Source organism: Hemitrygon akajei, chromosome 9 (assembly GCF_048418815.1).
Source record: "Hemitrygon akajei chromosome 9, sHemAka1.3, whole genome shotgun sequence".
Taxonomy (NCBI): Eukaryota; Metazoa; Chordata; class Chondrichthyes; order Myliobatiformes; family Dasyatidae; genus Hemitrygon; species Hemitrygon akajei.
This window is the reverse complement of record NC_133132.1, coordinates 15662220-15679148: the sequence shown is the minus strand read 5'-3', so window position 1 is coordinate 15679148 and position 16929 is coordinate 15662220. Positions and strand designations below refer to the sequence as shown.

The 16929-nt window shown below is 46.9% G+C and overlaps 1 protein-coding gene across 4 annotated transcripts; it reads left to right on the top strand.

Annotated features, from left to right (window-relative positions):
- The first annotated feature begins 2195 nt into the window (after positions 1–2195).
- Positions 2196–15115, top strand: LOC140732883 (uncharacterized). Of its 4 annotated transcripts, XM_073055540.1 has the most exons (4): positions 2196–2498; positions 3656–3837; positions 4337–4397; positions 12702–15115. In XM_073055540.1, the coding sequence occupies exon 4, from the start codon at positions 13054–13056 to the stop codon at positions 14107–14109; it is 1056 nt and encodes a 351-aa protein (XP_072911641.1). In that variant the 5' UTR covers positions 2196–2498; positions 3656–3837; positions 4337–4397; positions 12702–13053; the 3' UTR covers positions 14110–15115. The 4 variants fall into 4 exon arrangements, with proteins under 4 accessions (XP_072911641.1, XP_072911640.1, XP_072911643.1 ...); XM_073055539.1 differs by lacking the exon at positions 3656–3837; XM_073055541.1 differs by lacking the exon at positions 3656–3837 and having other exon boundaries at positions 2201–2246.
- The last annotated feature ends 1814 nt before the right edge of the window (positions 15116–16929 follow it).

The window sequence follows — 16929 nt, the reverse complement described above, 5'->3', positions numbered from 1 at the left end:
ATGGAATGTTCTGGAAGACTGCAGGGATAAGTTACACCTTCCAGTCAATATAATCACACTTCGTTTGTCATCCACGGGACGGCATTTAACAATTTACAAACTAATAACCGTGAATCCAATCATTTCAATGGAAGTAATTTCCCGATAACTCAATATGGCGAAGTGTTCACTTCACTTTGCCGCCGGATCTCCTGACTTTCGCCCAAATCATTCAGTGACCTGCCAGTCTCTGTCTACATCAGGAAATTATGGAATAACTTTACCAAATCAAGAATTCTGAAGAATCACGACACCTGAGAGATTAAATCCTTCCTTACCTTTTCCTGTATGGGCGAAACGTTTACATAACCACGCTCCCTATTAGAGATGCTTTCAAGCGCGGAAGCAAGTCATTAACATCAAGTCTTTGACTCCTGCCCTGAACTCAATGAAATCTTTAATGAAGATGTATTGAGGTGTATTCTGTGGCTGAGAAGGCGGTTAAGGGAGATAATCTTCGATATTTAAGCAGTTAGATGAACACTACATCACCTAGCTACAGAAAGCAGGGAATGAGATTAGTAGAGATAGATAACTTGTGACTGACATAGACAGGATGGGCTGAATGATCTTTAGATAGATAGATAGATAGATAGATAGATAGATAGATAGATAGATAGATAGATAGATAGATAGATAGATAGATAGATAGATAGATACTTTATTCATCCCCATGGGGAAATTCAACTTTTTTTCCAATGTCCCATACACTTGTTGTAGCAAAACTAATTACATACAATACTTAACTCAGTAAAAAAATATGATATGCACCTAAATCACCGTCTCAAAAAGCATTAATAATAGCTTTTAAAAAGTTCTTAAGTCCTGGCGGTAGAATTGTAAAGCCTAATGGCATTGGGGAGTATTGACCTCTTCATCCTGTCTGAGGAGCATTGCATCGATAGTAACCTATCACTGAAACTGCTTCTCTGTCTCTGGATGGTGCTATGTAGAGGATGTTCAGAGTTATCCATAATTGACCATAATTTATCTGCCTTGAGTGAGTTTATGTCACCACCCCTCTACCTATTGTTCAGGCCAATAGGAAGACATTATAACAAGGGTAACAAGGCTCACCAACTTTGGTTCTCAGGTGGATTCTAGACTGGAGCTGTTAAATGATCGAGAAAAAGAGTATTGAATACAAAACATGAGAGGTTTTTCTGATTCTGGAATCCAGATTCACACATAAAATGCTGGAGGAATTCAGTAGATCAGGATGCATCTACGGAAAGAAATAAATAGTCAACTTTCGGGTCCTGATCCTCATCAGGATTGCAAAGGGAAGGCACCGGTTGGGGGTGGGGAATTGAAGACAGGATAAGAGAAAGGCGGGGAGTGAGGAGTGGGGGGCGGGGGGAGGTAAATGAATACAAACAAGGATGTGGTGAAGCCAGGTGAGCGCGTGGGGAGCCCATGTTTGACGTCGGTCTCGTGGGATTCTCCAGTGTGACGCCACGTGTGTGGGAGCTCTTGTATTTGAAACACCTCAAAGGACGTTTCTTACGATTTCAGTGGGACAAACAGAAAAACCCCCCCCACATGTTTCATCACTGAATCTTATGTTGTGTGATGTAGAGACCCTGCTATGTGCCCGGCTGTGCCGGTTGTTGGTAGAATGGGTGTTTACCTCGAGTGGGATGATAGAACCACAGATCTTTTGGGGGAGGACTCTCTAGAGGAGAGCTGATTTGGGCTGGATTCTGTCAGTGCACTTTCTTGATGTTTTGTAGCTTGATAAACTACGGTTTTAATAATATCAACCAGAATTGCCTGGGGGTCAACAGAAGACCTCTAGTCTCTAGAGTCTTTGTGTCCTGGTCTCATCAGTGACACTGATACTAGAGACTGACTTTCAGAGGATCATTTAAACAGCAATGCTGAGTTGAATCAGGTTTTGTTGGCCATCAAGGTTTGCACATGCAATCGCCTCTACTTGATGTGGAGGTCAAGCGTGTTACAGCGAAAGAGGCAGAAGGGCGAACGCAGCGCGTTGAACCACCGGCCTCCAATCACTGGTGGCGCTGCTTGGCCCTCCGACGACGTGTCGATGTTGTGACCCTGAAGGCTGGTTGCAATGTTCGTACCTCCGAGCACTGGTGGCGCTCTAGGGAACTCCGACGGCTTGCGTGGAGCTGAAAGGAATGGTGACGCGCAGGCGCATTGCGGACCCTTGTTCTCCCGTTCCGGCGGCTGTGAGAAAGGGGGTACGTTCGGATTTTTGTTAATCGGGGGCCGGTTGCAGCGGGAAAGGGCTCGGACTAAGTTTTGCCGGACGGCTGGAGGCTTCGGGCAGCCTGATTTTACTTTTTTTTATCCGAGCCCGGCCCGTGGGATTAGTTACACACTGGAGGAACTCAGTAGGCCAGGCAGCATCAACGGAACAGAGTACAAACCACATTTCGGACGGAACCATTCGGCTGGACTGGAGAAAAATAACTGACCAGTGGATTTAAAAGGTGAGGTGAGGGGAGAGAGAAACACAAGGTGATAGGGGAAACTTGAAAGGGGAAGGGACGAAGTAAAGAGCTGGGATTTGTGAAAGAGGCAGACAGCCATGGAAGAAATAAACGGGAAAGGAGCACTGGGGGAGGCGATGGGCGGTCAGGGTAGGAGGCGGAAAAGGGAATGGGAAATTGTGAAGGACAGGAGGGTGTGGGAGGCATTGCTGGACGTTAGAGAAATCAATGTTCTTGCCATCATTTTGGAGGCTACCCAAATGGAATATGAGTTGCTGTTCCTCCAGCCTAAGTATGTTGTCATCATGACAGTGGATGAGGCCAAAACTGGACATATGGGAATGGGAAGTGGAATTAAAATTGGTGGCCACTGGGAGATCCAGCGTATTCTTGCAGATGGCGCATAGGTGCTCGGCAAAACGGTCTTTCAATCCACGTTGGGTCTCAACGATATACAGGAGACCACACCAGGAGCACCGGGCACAGTAGATGACCCCAATAGACTCAAGGGTGAAGTCACCTCACCTGGAGGGACAGTTTAGGGCCCTGAATGGTAGTGAAGGAGGAAGTGTAGGGGCATGTGTAGCACTTGTTCATCTTGCAAGGGTAAGTGCCTGGAGGGAGATCAGTGGGGAGGGACAAATGGATGAGGGAGTCGAGTAGGGAGAGATCCCTGTGGAAAGTGGGGCATGGTGTGAAAGATGTATTTGGTGTTTGGGCCCCGTTGGAGGTGGAAGAAGTTTCTGAGATTTCTGTGCTGCACACGGAGGCTGGTGGAGGGGTAGGTGAGGACAGGAGAAACCCTATCCCTGTTAGGGTGGTGGGAGGATGGGTGAAATGGAAGTGAAGTCCCTTTCTCTGAAACAGGGCAGCTTCTTCATTTCAGAATTTCACGCCTCATCCTGAGAGCAGATACGGTGGAGATGGAGGAATTGAGAGAAAGGGATGGCAACTTTTCAAGAAACAGGTTGGGAAGAGGTATAGTCTGCGTAGCTGTGAGAGTCCATGGGTTTGTAAAATGCATCGGTGAATAGCTGTCTCCGGCGGTAGAGACAGTGAGATTGAGAAATGGGAGCGAGGTGTCAGAAATGGACCAGGTAAATTTGAGGGCCAGGTGGAAGTTGGTCTGTAAATGTTGACTGTACTGTTTTTCATAGATATTGCCTGGCCTGCTGAGATCCTCCAGCATTTTGTGAGTGTTGCTCAGATTTCCAGCATCTGCAGGTTTTCTCTTGTTTGTGGGATCAGGTGGATGACGTTCCTCAAGCTGGGAACAGGTTTGGGGTGAAGGGGATCTGTCTGTGAGCAGGAAGAAGTTATGGATGGATGTGTGGCTGTGGTAAGTGTGGGAGGGGTGTAGGGGTAGTGGGGGGATCACTGCGTGACCCGGGGTGGATCGGTCCCGGGTCAAATTAAGTTGTACCTAGGGAGGTTCTGGTCCATTGGATCAGACGGCATGCATGTCCTCTCAGGAAGCAACAATTCTATCTTTATATTAATTACTGTCTGATCTTGCTGTTATCATTGTGTTTGGTACAATAGAGCCCCAGCGTCTGGGAGCAGCCGTCACCATCGTGGGCTGTGTGCAGATTGGGGACGGTGGGGGGGGGTGGAGTCAGTGACCCCTGCATCACAGAAGGACACGGGTTTGTACAAAGTCTTGTGAGATATGAATGTCCTTACAGTGGATTCAGATCTGCTGGCATTTCTGGAGTTGATAAAGGGAATAGGGAGGGGGGTGAGGAGAGGGAGTTTTTACTGGAGAAGCATGGTCAGGTGGTGGAAGAGTACAGGAGCTGTCTAATAGATCAATTTTGTTGTTTTTTTTGTGATTTCAGTGGCGGTGGCAGAGAAAAGAGGCTTATTAAGGAGGAGAGTGAGCCAGGAGGATACCCAGAGGTGAGCAGGTCAGACACGGTAACAGGAGAGCAACAGTCATGTGGTTTCCAGTTATCATGATGGTAGGAAGCGAGAGTGATGGTGGGAGGCTGTTTATTGGACTCGAGGACTGGGCCTAGTCATGTTCCCCAGGGTTACACCCATTGCTACTTGTCATAGGGGAGATTCAAACAAGAGGACATGAATTGAGAGTTAAGGGGCAAAAGTTGAGGGGTAGCACGAGGGGGAACTTCTTCAGTCAGAGAGTGGTAGCTGTGTGGAACGAGCTTCCAGTAGAAGTGGTAGAGGCAGGTTCGATTTTGTCATCTTAAAAAAGATTGGATAGGTATACGGACAGGAAAGGAATGGAGGGTTATCGGCTGAGTGCAGGTCGGTGGGACTAGGTGAGAGTAAGCCTTCGGCACGGACTAGAAGGGCCAAGATGGCCTGTTTCCGTGCTGGAATTGTTATATGGTTATATGGTCATCCATGTCAGTACTTTGATTGTGAAGGTACAGGGTATGTTTAGTAAGTTTCCAGCAACTTCAAACGTTTACTTTTTTTGAAAGGTAGTAAGTACAATCTATCCCCTCTGTTTTTCTCTCCTCACTGTCTCCTCCCCACACCGCCATCTCTATCCTCCTGCACCTTCCCATCTTCCCACCCACCTTCACTCTCCACCCCATTTTCTCCCTCACACGCTAGTGGCCATAGCTTAAAGGTGAAATATTTTACAGCAACCTTGGCAGCAACTGCTGAAAATGTGAAACGAGCTGCCATCAGAAGTGGTGGGTGTGGGTTCAAACGGGGCAGAGCTTTGCTGATAATGACTGAACCCTCAGTATTGCACGTTGGAAGGACGAACCAAGGTAGAACATACAAGGTAAATGGTAGGGCACTGAGGAGTGCAGTAGAACAGAGGGATCTGGGAATACAGATATATAATTCCCTAAAAGTGGCTTCACAGGTAGATAGGGTAGTAAAGAGAGCTTTTGGCACATTGCCCTTTATAATTCAAAGTACTGAGTATAAGAGTTGGAATGTAATGGTGAGGTTGTATAAGACATTGGTGAGTCTGAATTTGGAGTATTGTGTGCAGTTTTGGTCACCTAATTACGGGAAGGATATTAATAAGGTTGAAAGAGTGCAGAGAAGGTTTACAAGGATGTTGCCGGGACTTGAGAAACTGAGTTACAGAGAAAGGTTGAATAGGTTAGGACTTTATTCCCTGGAGCGTAGAAGAATGAGGGGAGACTTGATAGAGGTATATAAAATTATGATGGGTATAGATAGAGTGAATGCAAGCGGGCTTTTTCCACTGAGGCCAGGGGAGAAAAAAACCAGAGGACATGGGTTAAGGGTGAAGAGGGAAAAGTTTAAAGAGAACATGATGGGGGGCTTCTTCACACAGAGAGTGGTGGGAGTGTGGAATGAGCTGCCAGATGAAGTGGTAAATGCGGGCTCACTTTTAACATTTAAGAAAAGCTTGGACAGGTACATGGATGAGAGATGTATGGAGAGATATGGGTCAGGTGCAGGTCAGTGGGACTAGGCAAAAGGCCTATTTCTGTGCTGTAATGTTCTATGGTACGGTAAAACAACTCATTGAACTAAAAATCAAATTGAGACATTGTAGACTGAACAATGTTAGAGAACAGTACAGAAACAGGCCTTTCGGTCCACAATATTGTGTTGTACGAATTTAATTAGGAACCGATTAGCCAACTGAACTAATCTCTGTCCACATAACGTCCATACCTCTCCAGTCTCTTCACATTCAAGTGTCTGTCAGAGGGTCTCTGAAGGGTCTAGGATCCATCTGCCTCAGCCACCACCCAAGCGCTCATTCCAGGCTCCAACCAATCTCTGTGTAAATGAATACATCTCTCACATCTTCAGAAAGGGCTGCAGAGAGAGAGAGATTTAACTGAGGAAGCATGGTCAGGGGTGAAGGCGTACAGGAGCTGTCTAATAGACCAGTGACTGGGGAGGAGACTGGGCCTGGAGGATATCTGGAAGTGAGCAAGTCAGACCCGGTATCAGGAGAGCAACAGTGATGTGGCTCCCTGTCTCAGGGTGATGAGCATTCTCCTCCAGTGAGGAGTTTGTGTGAAGATGCAGCTTCCCTGGAGGTTGAGGAAAGAGGACTCACCAACAGGTGGAACCAGCTGTGGGAAGACATGGTTTGTCAGGTCTGATGATGAGCTGAATGTACCAGAACCTTCAGTCTGAATCAGAAAACAATCCTGAGTTTATTTGAAATGTCAGAAGCAGAGAGATGTGATCACATGTGCAGAGGACAGGAGTAGGGTCTCCATCAGACCCTCAGTGAGATGGTTCCAGTTACAATGCACAGGGATGAAAGCATAGTGATTTAATCACTGATTCTGACACAGTGAGAGGGTTAGTTTTCCTGTAAGGGAACAACAGTGATGGAAGAAGACACGGGAACTATATCAATTGCCAGTTGTTAGCAGAAGTGACCAATCTGTATGTTACCTGACAGAATCAGATATTCACAGTGGTGTCAGAGGGGTTCCGTCTGGTTTATTTCAGGTTGGAGAGGGGTGTGGAGTTTTAAAATCAATGCCTTGTGGCACCACCATTGTTAATTTAGCATGTCTGGAGTGGTGGGTCACACAGCACGGAAACAGGCCTTTGGCTGGCCATACCTGTTCTGACCATCCACTCATGGTCTACACTGGTCCCATTTATCAGCACTTGGTTCATAGCCGACTGTATCTCGGCAGTTTCAGTGCTCACCCACTTCATAAATGTTATGAAGAGACCTTCCTCCACCACTGCCTTAGGAAGCAAGTACCCTCTGAGTGAAAGATCTGTTCCTCAGATCCCTCTAAACTATTTTGCCCTCTACTTAAATATATGCCCTCCGATCTTTGACGCCTCTGTCCCAGGATTATGTATGGTATGCACTACAGTGAGGCCTCTGATGATGTCCAACATGGTAGTTTTCTGTGGAAAGTTAGTTCACCTGGGATCCAGGGAGAGCCGGCTAACAGGGTGCTCAGTTGACTTGATGATAGGAAGCATAGACTGATTGTGGGAGGCTGCTTTTTGGACTCGAGGCCCATGCCTAGTTGTGCTCCCCAGGGTTACGCCCATTGCTACTTGTCATCTGTATGGATAATTTGGTTACTATCAATGACATTAATTTGAGAGTGTACGAGCGTACAGGGTACACTTGTAACTTTGCAGCAAGTATGTTCAAGCAATTACTTTTTTTGAGAGACAGTAAGTGTACACACCCTCTCTGTTTCTCTCTCCACACTTGCTCTCCTTTAGACACCAGCCATTAGAATACTACAGCACAGTACAGGCCCTTCAGCCCTCGATGTTGTGCTAACCCATATATTCCTTAAAAAAATGTACTAAACCCACACTACCCCATAACCCTCATATGAACATATAAAATCATTGTAACACACCAATATCGCTGAATCAGTGGGAGTCTGCAACAAGACGGTCCCATCGAGGGGTGATGGGAGACAGCGATACTCGAAGGGTGTTCCTTATGTCCAGTCTATTCCACAATTTAGTGTTGGTGGCTCTTAGCACTTGCTTCTGTCCCGCTTGCTCGCATTTTTTTCTGCTCAAGGAACTCAACCGGTTTGTCTTTAAGTGTAGTGTGCTTGGACTCACAAGGTGCCGAAACAGTTTTGAGGGCTTCATTGCCTCATTAGTCAGCCTCTGGGCCCGAACTCAAGCCTCCCTCACGCCTGACCGTCGCCAGACGCCTTGGTCCAGGTGTGGCTGGTCCGGGGCCGTGGCGGTCGCAGTTTGGAGAGAGCGCCTGCCTCCTTGTAGGTAGGTTGGATCTATTGGCCAATGAAAGTTTGGCTCCAGGGATGACTTTTAGTAGATCGCAGTGAGGTTTAGAGGCAGCGCCCATCTGTCCGCGCTCCAGGCCAGCAACGGTTCTTCTCGCCAGCCGCATGAAGCGGCCGGTAACCCGAGGCCAACCAGTGATCCCTGGCACGAGGATATCACCGCATTTAGGCGACTGATGACCTCACGTGGTAATGACCGCACATGCATAATGACCTCGTGTATTGAAGTTCAATAGTCGGTGTCACAGGGAATGAGGAAAGGTGCAGCTGATTCATATTGTTTCATATCGCAAAATCGTATTGTTTCCTCATGACTCGGAAGCACATGCTTTGCAGCCCCGTACCAGTCCACGGCCTGGTGGTTGGGGACCACTGCTGTAGACCTCTATCAGGTCCCCTCTCATTCTTCTATGCTCCAAAGAGAAAAGTCCCAGCTCTTCTAACTTTGCCTCATAAGACTTGTTCTCCAATCCAGGCAACATCCTGGTAACTCTCCTCTGCACCCTCTCCATAGCTTCCACATCCTTCCTGTAATGAGGTGACCAGAAATGAACACAATACTCTAAGTGCGGTCTCACCAGAGATCTGTAGAGTTGCAACATGATCCCCCTGCTCTTCAACTCAATCCTCCTATTAATGAAGCCTAGCATCACTACCCTTTCAACCTGTGCAGCGACCTTGAGGGATGTATGGATTTGAACACCAAGGTCCCTTTGTCCATCCACACTCTTAAGTAACCGACCATTAACTCTGTACTCAGTCTTCTGGTTTTCCCTTCCAAAATGCATCACCTCACACTTATCCGGATTGAACTCCATCGCTACTTTCCTGCCCAACTCTGCATCCTGTCTATATCCTCTTGTAATCTTCGACAACCTGCAACTCCAAACACAACTCCTCCAATCTTCGTGTTAGCCGCAAACTTACTCATCCATCCTTCCGTCTCTTCATCCAGGTCATTTATAGAAATCACAAAGAACAGGGGTCCTAGGACAGATCCCTGTGGCACACCATTAGTCACCGACCTCCAGGCAGAGTACTTTCCTTCCACTACTACCCTCTGCTTTCTTCCTTTAAGCCAATCTTTTATCCAAACAGCCAAGGTTCCATTTATCTCATGTCTCATGACTTTCTGGATGAGTCTCTTGTGAGGGACCTTGTCGAATGCCTTGCTAAAGTCCATATAGACCACATCCACCGACCTACCATCATCAATTTCTTTTGTTACCTCTTCAAAAAACTCAATTAGGCTCATGAGGCATGACCTTCCCTTCACAAAGCCATGTTGACTATCCTTGAGTACACTGTACTTCTCCGAATGCTCGTAGATCCTATCCTTAAGAATCCTTTCCTATAGTTTGCAGACCACTGACGTAAGACTCACCAGTCTATAGTTCCCAGGTTTTTCTCTATTACCTTTTTTAAACAAGGGAACTACATTTACCATTCCCCAATCCTACAGCACTTCCCCTGCAGCCAAACCGGATTCAAAGATCATAGCTACTGCTCCAGCTATTTCTTCTCTCACTTCCCAGAACAACCTGGGGTTTATCACGTCCGGCCCTGGGGATTTATCAATCTTGATGTTTCTAAGAAGATCCAACACTTCTTCCTTAATCTCCACATTCTCCAGCACACAGGCCTGCTCTATTTCTACCTCACCCTGATCAAGATCCTTTTCACTTGTGAATACTGAAGAAAAGTGTTCATTTACAACATCCCTAACCTTCTCTGCCTCCAGGCACATGTTGCCCTCTTTATCCTTTAGCAGCCTCACCTTCATTCTTGTCATCCTTCTGTTCTTCACATACGCATAGAACGCCTTGGGGTTCTCCTTAATCCTACATGCCAAGGCCTTCTCATGCCCCCTTCGAGCTCTACTGTCCTTTCTTAAGCTCCTTCCTGGCTACCCTATATTTCTCATGAGCCTCTCCTGCTTCCTGCTTCTTGTATCTTAACATATGCTTCCTTTTCCCTCTTGATGAGTTGCCTCACATGTTTCGTCAGCCACAGTTCCCTTTTCCTACCATTTTTTCCTTGCCTCAGTGGGACAAACCTATCCTGAACCCAGCACAAGTGGTCCCTAAACTTCCTCCAAATTACTTCTGTGCTTTCACCCTTGAACATCTGTTTCCAATTTATTCTTGCTAGGTCCTCCCTCATCCTTCAAAGGTTAGCCCTTCCCCAGTTAAGCACTTTCCCATTTTGTCTGTTTTTATCCTTTTACATAGCTATGCTGAAGCTAAGGGAGTTGTGGTCACTCTCACCAAAATGCTCCTCCACCAAGAGGTCTGTCACCTGACCAGGTTCATTACCCCGAACTAGATCCAGTATGGCCTCTCCTCTTGTCGGCCGGTCCACATACTGTGTCAGGAATCCTTCTTGAACACACCTGACAAAATCACCCCATCTATCTCCCTTGCAATCAGTATGAGGGAAGTTGAAATCACCCATAACTGCAACCCTGTATTTCCTGCTCCATTCTAAACTCTGCCTGCTTATCTGCTCCTCGGTGTCCCGAGGGCTATTTGGGGGCCTATAGACTACTCCCAGCACAGTGATTGATCCCTTCCTATTTCTGACTTCCACCCACACTGACTCCGTGGACACTCCCTCTGCAGCGTCCTCCCTTTCTATAGCCGTGATACTATCCCTGACCAGCAATGCTACTCCGCCCTCCCCCCTTTTCTACCTCCCATCCTATTCCTTTTCAAACACCTGAACCCTGGGACCTGCATCATCCAATCCTGCCCTTCCTCCAACCAAGTTTCAGTAATGGCCACAACATCGTAGTTCACGTACTGATCCATGCTCTAAGTTCATCCCTTTATTCCTAATACTCTTAGCGTTGAAGTTAGAATACTCTAACTGGCTAAATTTATGTTATGTCCCCTGCCTGTCATTCCTCACCAACTCAGAACACATAGCATCATGCCCTTGTCCTTCTACCCTAATCTCTGCACTCACATTCTGATTCCCACCCCCCTGCCAAACTAGTTTAAACCCTCCCCAACAGCTCTAGCAAACCTGCCCACCAGGATATTGGTCCCTTTCCAGTTCAGGTGCAGCCCATCTTCTTTTGGTCAGGCCTTCCCCAGAAGAGATCCCAATGATCCAGAAATCTGAACCCCTGCCCCCTGCACCAACTCTTCAGCCACACATTCATCTGCCATAACTTCCTGTCCCTACACAGGCAGCAATCCCGAGGTTACCACCCTTGAGGTCCTGCTTTTTAACTTCTTTCCTAACTCCCTATATTCCTTCTTCATCCCGACTCCTGTCTATGTCATTGGTCCCCACGTTCACCACGACAGCTGACTGCTCATCCTTTCTCCTGAGGATACCAAGAACTCGATCCGAGATATCGCAGACCCTGGCACCAGGGAGGCAACAGACCATCCGGGATTCTCGATCTTTCCCACAGAACCTCTTATCTGTCCCCCTAACTATAAAATCCCCTATCACTACTGCTCTCCTCTTTTCTCTCCTTCCCTTCTGAGCTGAGGGTCCAGTCTCGGTGACAGAGGCACAACCACTACAACTTGTCCCTGGTAGGTCGTCCCCACCAACAGGGTCCAAACATGGGGAAATTCAGTACAGGAACAGGCTATTTGGCCCATCTAGTCAATGGTGAAAAAACAATTAAGCTGTCTAATGGAACTGCCTGCACCGGGACCATCACCCTCCATACCCGGACCATTCAGGCTCCCATCCAAACTTCCTTTAAATGGTGAAACCGAGCTTATTCCCACACTCTCATGACCATTTCAGTAAAGAGCTTTTCCAAATGTTCCCGTTAAATTTTTACTTCCCCACTTACTCATGACCTCTGATTGTCATCCCACCCAAACTCACTGGAAAAAACTGCTTGCATTTACCCTGTCTGTATCCTATAATTCTGTATACTTTTAACAAATCCTCAAAGCAACAACTTCCTTGTTTATGTTTACAGCCTTTCTTAGGTGTATAAGATAATGAGAGGCATTGATTGTGTGGATAGACAAGAGATTTTTTTCCCAGGGCTGAAATGGCTAACACGAGGGGGCATAGTTTTAAGGTGCTTGGAAATAGATACCGAGGGGATGTCAGGGGTAAGAATTTTACACAGAGAATGGTGGGTGCGTGGAATGCACTGCTGGCTATTTGTGTGAGAGTGTTTCAGTTACCGTGGGGCCAGGAACCTATACAGCTCAGTGGGAACAGGGAATAATACCAATGGAGAGAGTCAAACTGAGCCAGGTCACAGATTGGAGATGGCAGAAATGCCCCATTCTTATAGAGACAGGAAGAGCATCAGAGAGTTTGATGTTCATTCCAGATACCAGCACTGTGCCAAGTTAGAAGATGACTTCTCTCGCCAACTTGGGTTGAACCTCACTGTAACAGTGTGATGACAGATCACACCTCGACAACTCAAGTGATCTCATCTCAAATGTTGTCCTACACACATTGATGGATTCTGTAAATCTTTTTACAGGTTTCAAATGACAAGGAATTTGTCTACGGGAATCTCGAACACAACACACCAGATTTGCTGTTTCTGTCCAGATATTTAAGAAGTGGAGCAAGGGATTCACTCGATCATCTGGCTAACTGGCACACCCATCATTTTACACAGGGAGGACCATTCACCTACTCAGACAGTGGGAATGGATTCACTCTGTCATCTCATCTGAAGGTACTTCAGCAAGTTCACACTGGTCAAGGCTGTGTGTGAGCAGGGATTCAGTCAGTCTTCCCACCTGTGGACACACCAGTCAGTTCACACTGGGCAGAGGCTGGTCATCTGCTGAATTTGTGGGGAAGGATTCACTCGGTCATCTGACCTAATGGCTCACCAGCGAGTTCACACTGGGAAGCGGCCGTTCACCTGCTCGGACTGTGGGAAGGGATTCGCTTTTTCATCTAAACTGAAGATACATCAGCAAGTTCACACTGGGGAGAGGCCATTCACCTGCTCGGTCTGTGGGAAGGGATTCACTTGGTCATCTGACCTAATGGCTCACCAGCGAGTTCACACCGGGGAGCGGCCATTCACCTGCTCGGACTGTGGGAAGGGATTCACTTGCTCATCTAAGCTGAAGGTACATCAGCGTGTTCACACTGGGGAGAGGCCGTTCACCTGCTCAGTCTGTGGGAAGGGATTCACTCGGTCATCTGACCTAATGGCTCACCAGCGAGTTCACACCGGGGAGCGGCCATTCACTTGCTCGGACTGTGGGAAGGGATTCACTTGCTCATCTCACCTGAAGGTACATCAGAGAGTTCACACTGGGGAGAGGCCGTTCACCTGCTCAGACTGTGGAAAGGGATTCACTTTGTCATCTGATTTACTGAGACACCAGTCAGTTCACACCGGAGAGAGGCCATTCATCTGCTCATTCTGTGGGAAGGGATTCACTCGGTCATCTTACCTAATGGTACACCAGCGAATTCACACTGGAGATTGGCCGTTCTCCTGCTCGGACTGTGGGAAGGGGTTCACTTGGTCATCTCAACTGAAGATACATCAGCGAGTTCACACTGGGGAGCGGCCATTCACCTGCTCAGACTGTGGGAAGGGATTCACTCTGTCATCTCATCTGAAAGAACATCAGAGAGTTCACACTGGGGAGAGGCCGTTCACCTGCTCAGTCTGTGGGAAGGGATTCACTTCGTCAACTCCACTGAAGGTACATCAGCGAGTTCACACTGGTGAGAGGCCATTCATCTGCTCGGATTGTGGTAAGGGATTCATTTTGTCATCTGATTTACTGAGACACCAGTCAGTTCACACCGGAGAGAGGCCATTCACCTGCTCAGACTGTGGGAAGGGATTCACATCATCATCTAAACTGAAGGTACACCAGCGTCTTCACATTGGAGAGAGGCAATCACCTGCTTAGTCTGTGGGAAGGGAAGTACTTGCTCATCTAAACTGAAGGTTCGTCAACAGGTTCACACAGGGGAGAGGCCGTTACCTGCTCAGACTGTGGGAAGGGATTCATTTTGTCATCTCAACTGAAGGAACGTCAGCGAGTTCACACGGGGAGAGGCTGAACATCTGCTCAGACTTTGATAAGAGATTCTCTCAGCCAAATCAGCCAAATGTACATCATTGTGTTCACACTTGGGAGAGCCCGTTCACCTGCTGTGAATGTGGGAAGTGATTCACTCAGTTTTTTAACCATATGTAACTCTCACTTCGGTTAGTAGCAGCTGAATGTAAGGGGTGATACCCCCCCCCAGCCCAGCCAAACTTAAGAAATCTCATTTGGGTAGATGCTGCGCGATGTGTCCCCTGTTACAAATCCGTACCCCAAAATAAAAAACAGTACACAATATTTGATTAAACGATGCAGATTTGTAATTCTTACTTTGACTACAGGGTTAGTAAAGAAAACAAAAAAAAGGGCCCACTCTATCCGTTGACGTTTTGTCATCTCTCCCCAGCAAAAGACCATGAAAATCTCTCTTGCAGACTCACAAGGAAGAACTTTTCTCTCATTGGATAGTCCCGCACTCCAAAACCCTGTTATCTCTGGTCGTAACCTAAACATCGCTGCTACAGAGAAACCATTACCTCAGCAGTGAAACATTGCAGAGAGGCCATTACATTAGCAGTGAAACCTTACAGCATGTTACAGTTGTGACACACTACCGGGTTCACACTGGGGAGAAAGTTTCAATAAGCTGCATGCTGGATATTTGTCCATCACCGTTGCTGAATGCAATTTCGAGAGTGACTGTCGGTGATAAACTCTGCAATTATTGCTGCTGCTCACCACACCCAGTTCTGCACCCTGGTCACTGGGCACGGGAGCAGTTTCTTCTGCTGCACGTTCACCTTTAATGGGGCTGGAGTTCAATATTCTGCATCTGAGACAAATAAATCAGTTTTATTTCAAACTCTGTCTCTGGTACTTAGTGAATTTATAACACACCTAGTGTACAGTAGAGAGTCAACTCAGGCCGGCTGGACCCTGCCAGTGATTCTGTTCCATGACAGTCTTTTAAATCCTCCTCTGTTGTTCCCCTCTCGCTCTCCCTGTGGTGATGGGTTCCAAACAGTCACCACTCTGTGGGTGAAAAGGTTTCCTTTGAATTCTCTGCAGACTGAAGAAGTCAAGTTGAGTCCAGTTCTGTCTGAGATGTTCTTCACCCCTCAAATCTCTGGGCTGAGGAAGAATGACACTGGGAGTTAACCTCCTTATTCAGTGCTCATTTTCACATTCTGGGTCATTTTCTCTGCTTCTAAACGGTTGTTAGAAAACACCCCTGTCCTCTAAAGACTGAAAACAGAATGGGAAACCATTAGTTGGATGTTCAACGAAGCAGGGTCAGAAACCAGAGGCGGGTCTGCACAGGGCAGAGTTTGGGGCTCGGGACAATGGTCGGGGTAAGAACGTATGATGAGGGGAAGGGAATCAGCAGTGGGGCGTGGCAATGACTGTCAGGGTAGCAACATTTGGAAGCTGATTGACAGAAAAAATCTTTCGGTTGTCTGACAGATGACACAAACAATACCTGTGGTGAGGTGCTCCACTGATTGAGGAACATGTGTGCGTTGGGAATGGTTTTATCTTTTGAGGGAATTGTTCCTGCTTCTTTGTCCTGTAATATCATATCCAGGTGTTTACTTTAGATGATCCTATCTTTAATAATATATTGATTATCATATAAATTGTGAGATTCTACCCCTAACTGGATCAGGCTTGAATTTCTGGTGCTTACGGTGCTTATTCATGAGTTTGTATTTTAAAGCAAGATTTTAGTCACTGATATTTGCCACTGGATTGTGTTTTGTTTGCTGTGGACGGTCGCTTTCAGCGCCTGAGTGAGGCGGGACGATGACGTCAGTCACAGGCTGGAGCAGCTCACTTCTGATTTTTACAGAGTGAGAGAGAGAGAGAGAGACCTTCAGTTAGGGGAGAGCGAGACTGCGAAGCTGCTGACTTCAGTTTGCCAGTGTTTGGGAATCTCCTATGCCCAAAAGCTTGGGTTAAACATCGGCATGAAATGCACATTGGTGGGAAGTTAGAGGATTGGAAAGCTTTTACACAACCAACAGGAGACAACTATAAAAAAATACACACAGGAGAGACAAGATGAAAAATTAAGGTAAGTGAACCAATAATATTAAATATCCAAAGTTGTTCAGTTATATAAAGAGTGAAAGAAAGAGGTAAGGTGATATTATACCGCTGGAAGATGATGCTGGTGAGTTATTAATAGAGCAAAGAAATAGCGGCCGAATGTAAAAAGTATTTTGTGTCAATCTTCACTATGTAAGACACTAGCGGTATCAGACCATAAGACATAGGAGCAGAATTAGGCCTTTCAGCTCATCGAGTCTGCTCTGCCGTTCTGTCATGGCTGATCCCGGTTCTCACTCAACCCCATGCACCCACCTCCTCGGTATATCCTGTAATGCCCTGACTGATCAGCAAACTATTAGCTTCTGCCTTAAATGTACCCACAGACTTGACCCCCCACCCCTGACGTCTGTGTCAGAGAATTCCACAGAATCACTGCTCTCTGACTAAATAAAATCCTCCTTAACTACTTTGAAAGGTCACTGCTCAGTTTTGAGGCTGTGCCCTCTTAGGCTACACCCACCATACAAGAAGTCCTCTCCTCATCCACACTATCTAGACCTTCCCACATTCGGTGGCTTTCAGTGCGATTTAACACCCCCCGACCCACATTTATTAAACATAGGTCAG

Excerpts from the sequence above, each read along its gene's own strand:
- LOC140732883 (XM_073055542.1), top strand. The coding sequence starts at position 13,054 with ATGGCTCACCAGCGAGTTCACACTGGGAAGCGGCCGTTCACCTGCTCG.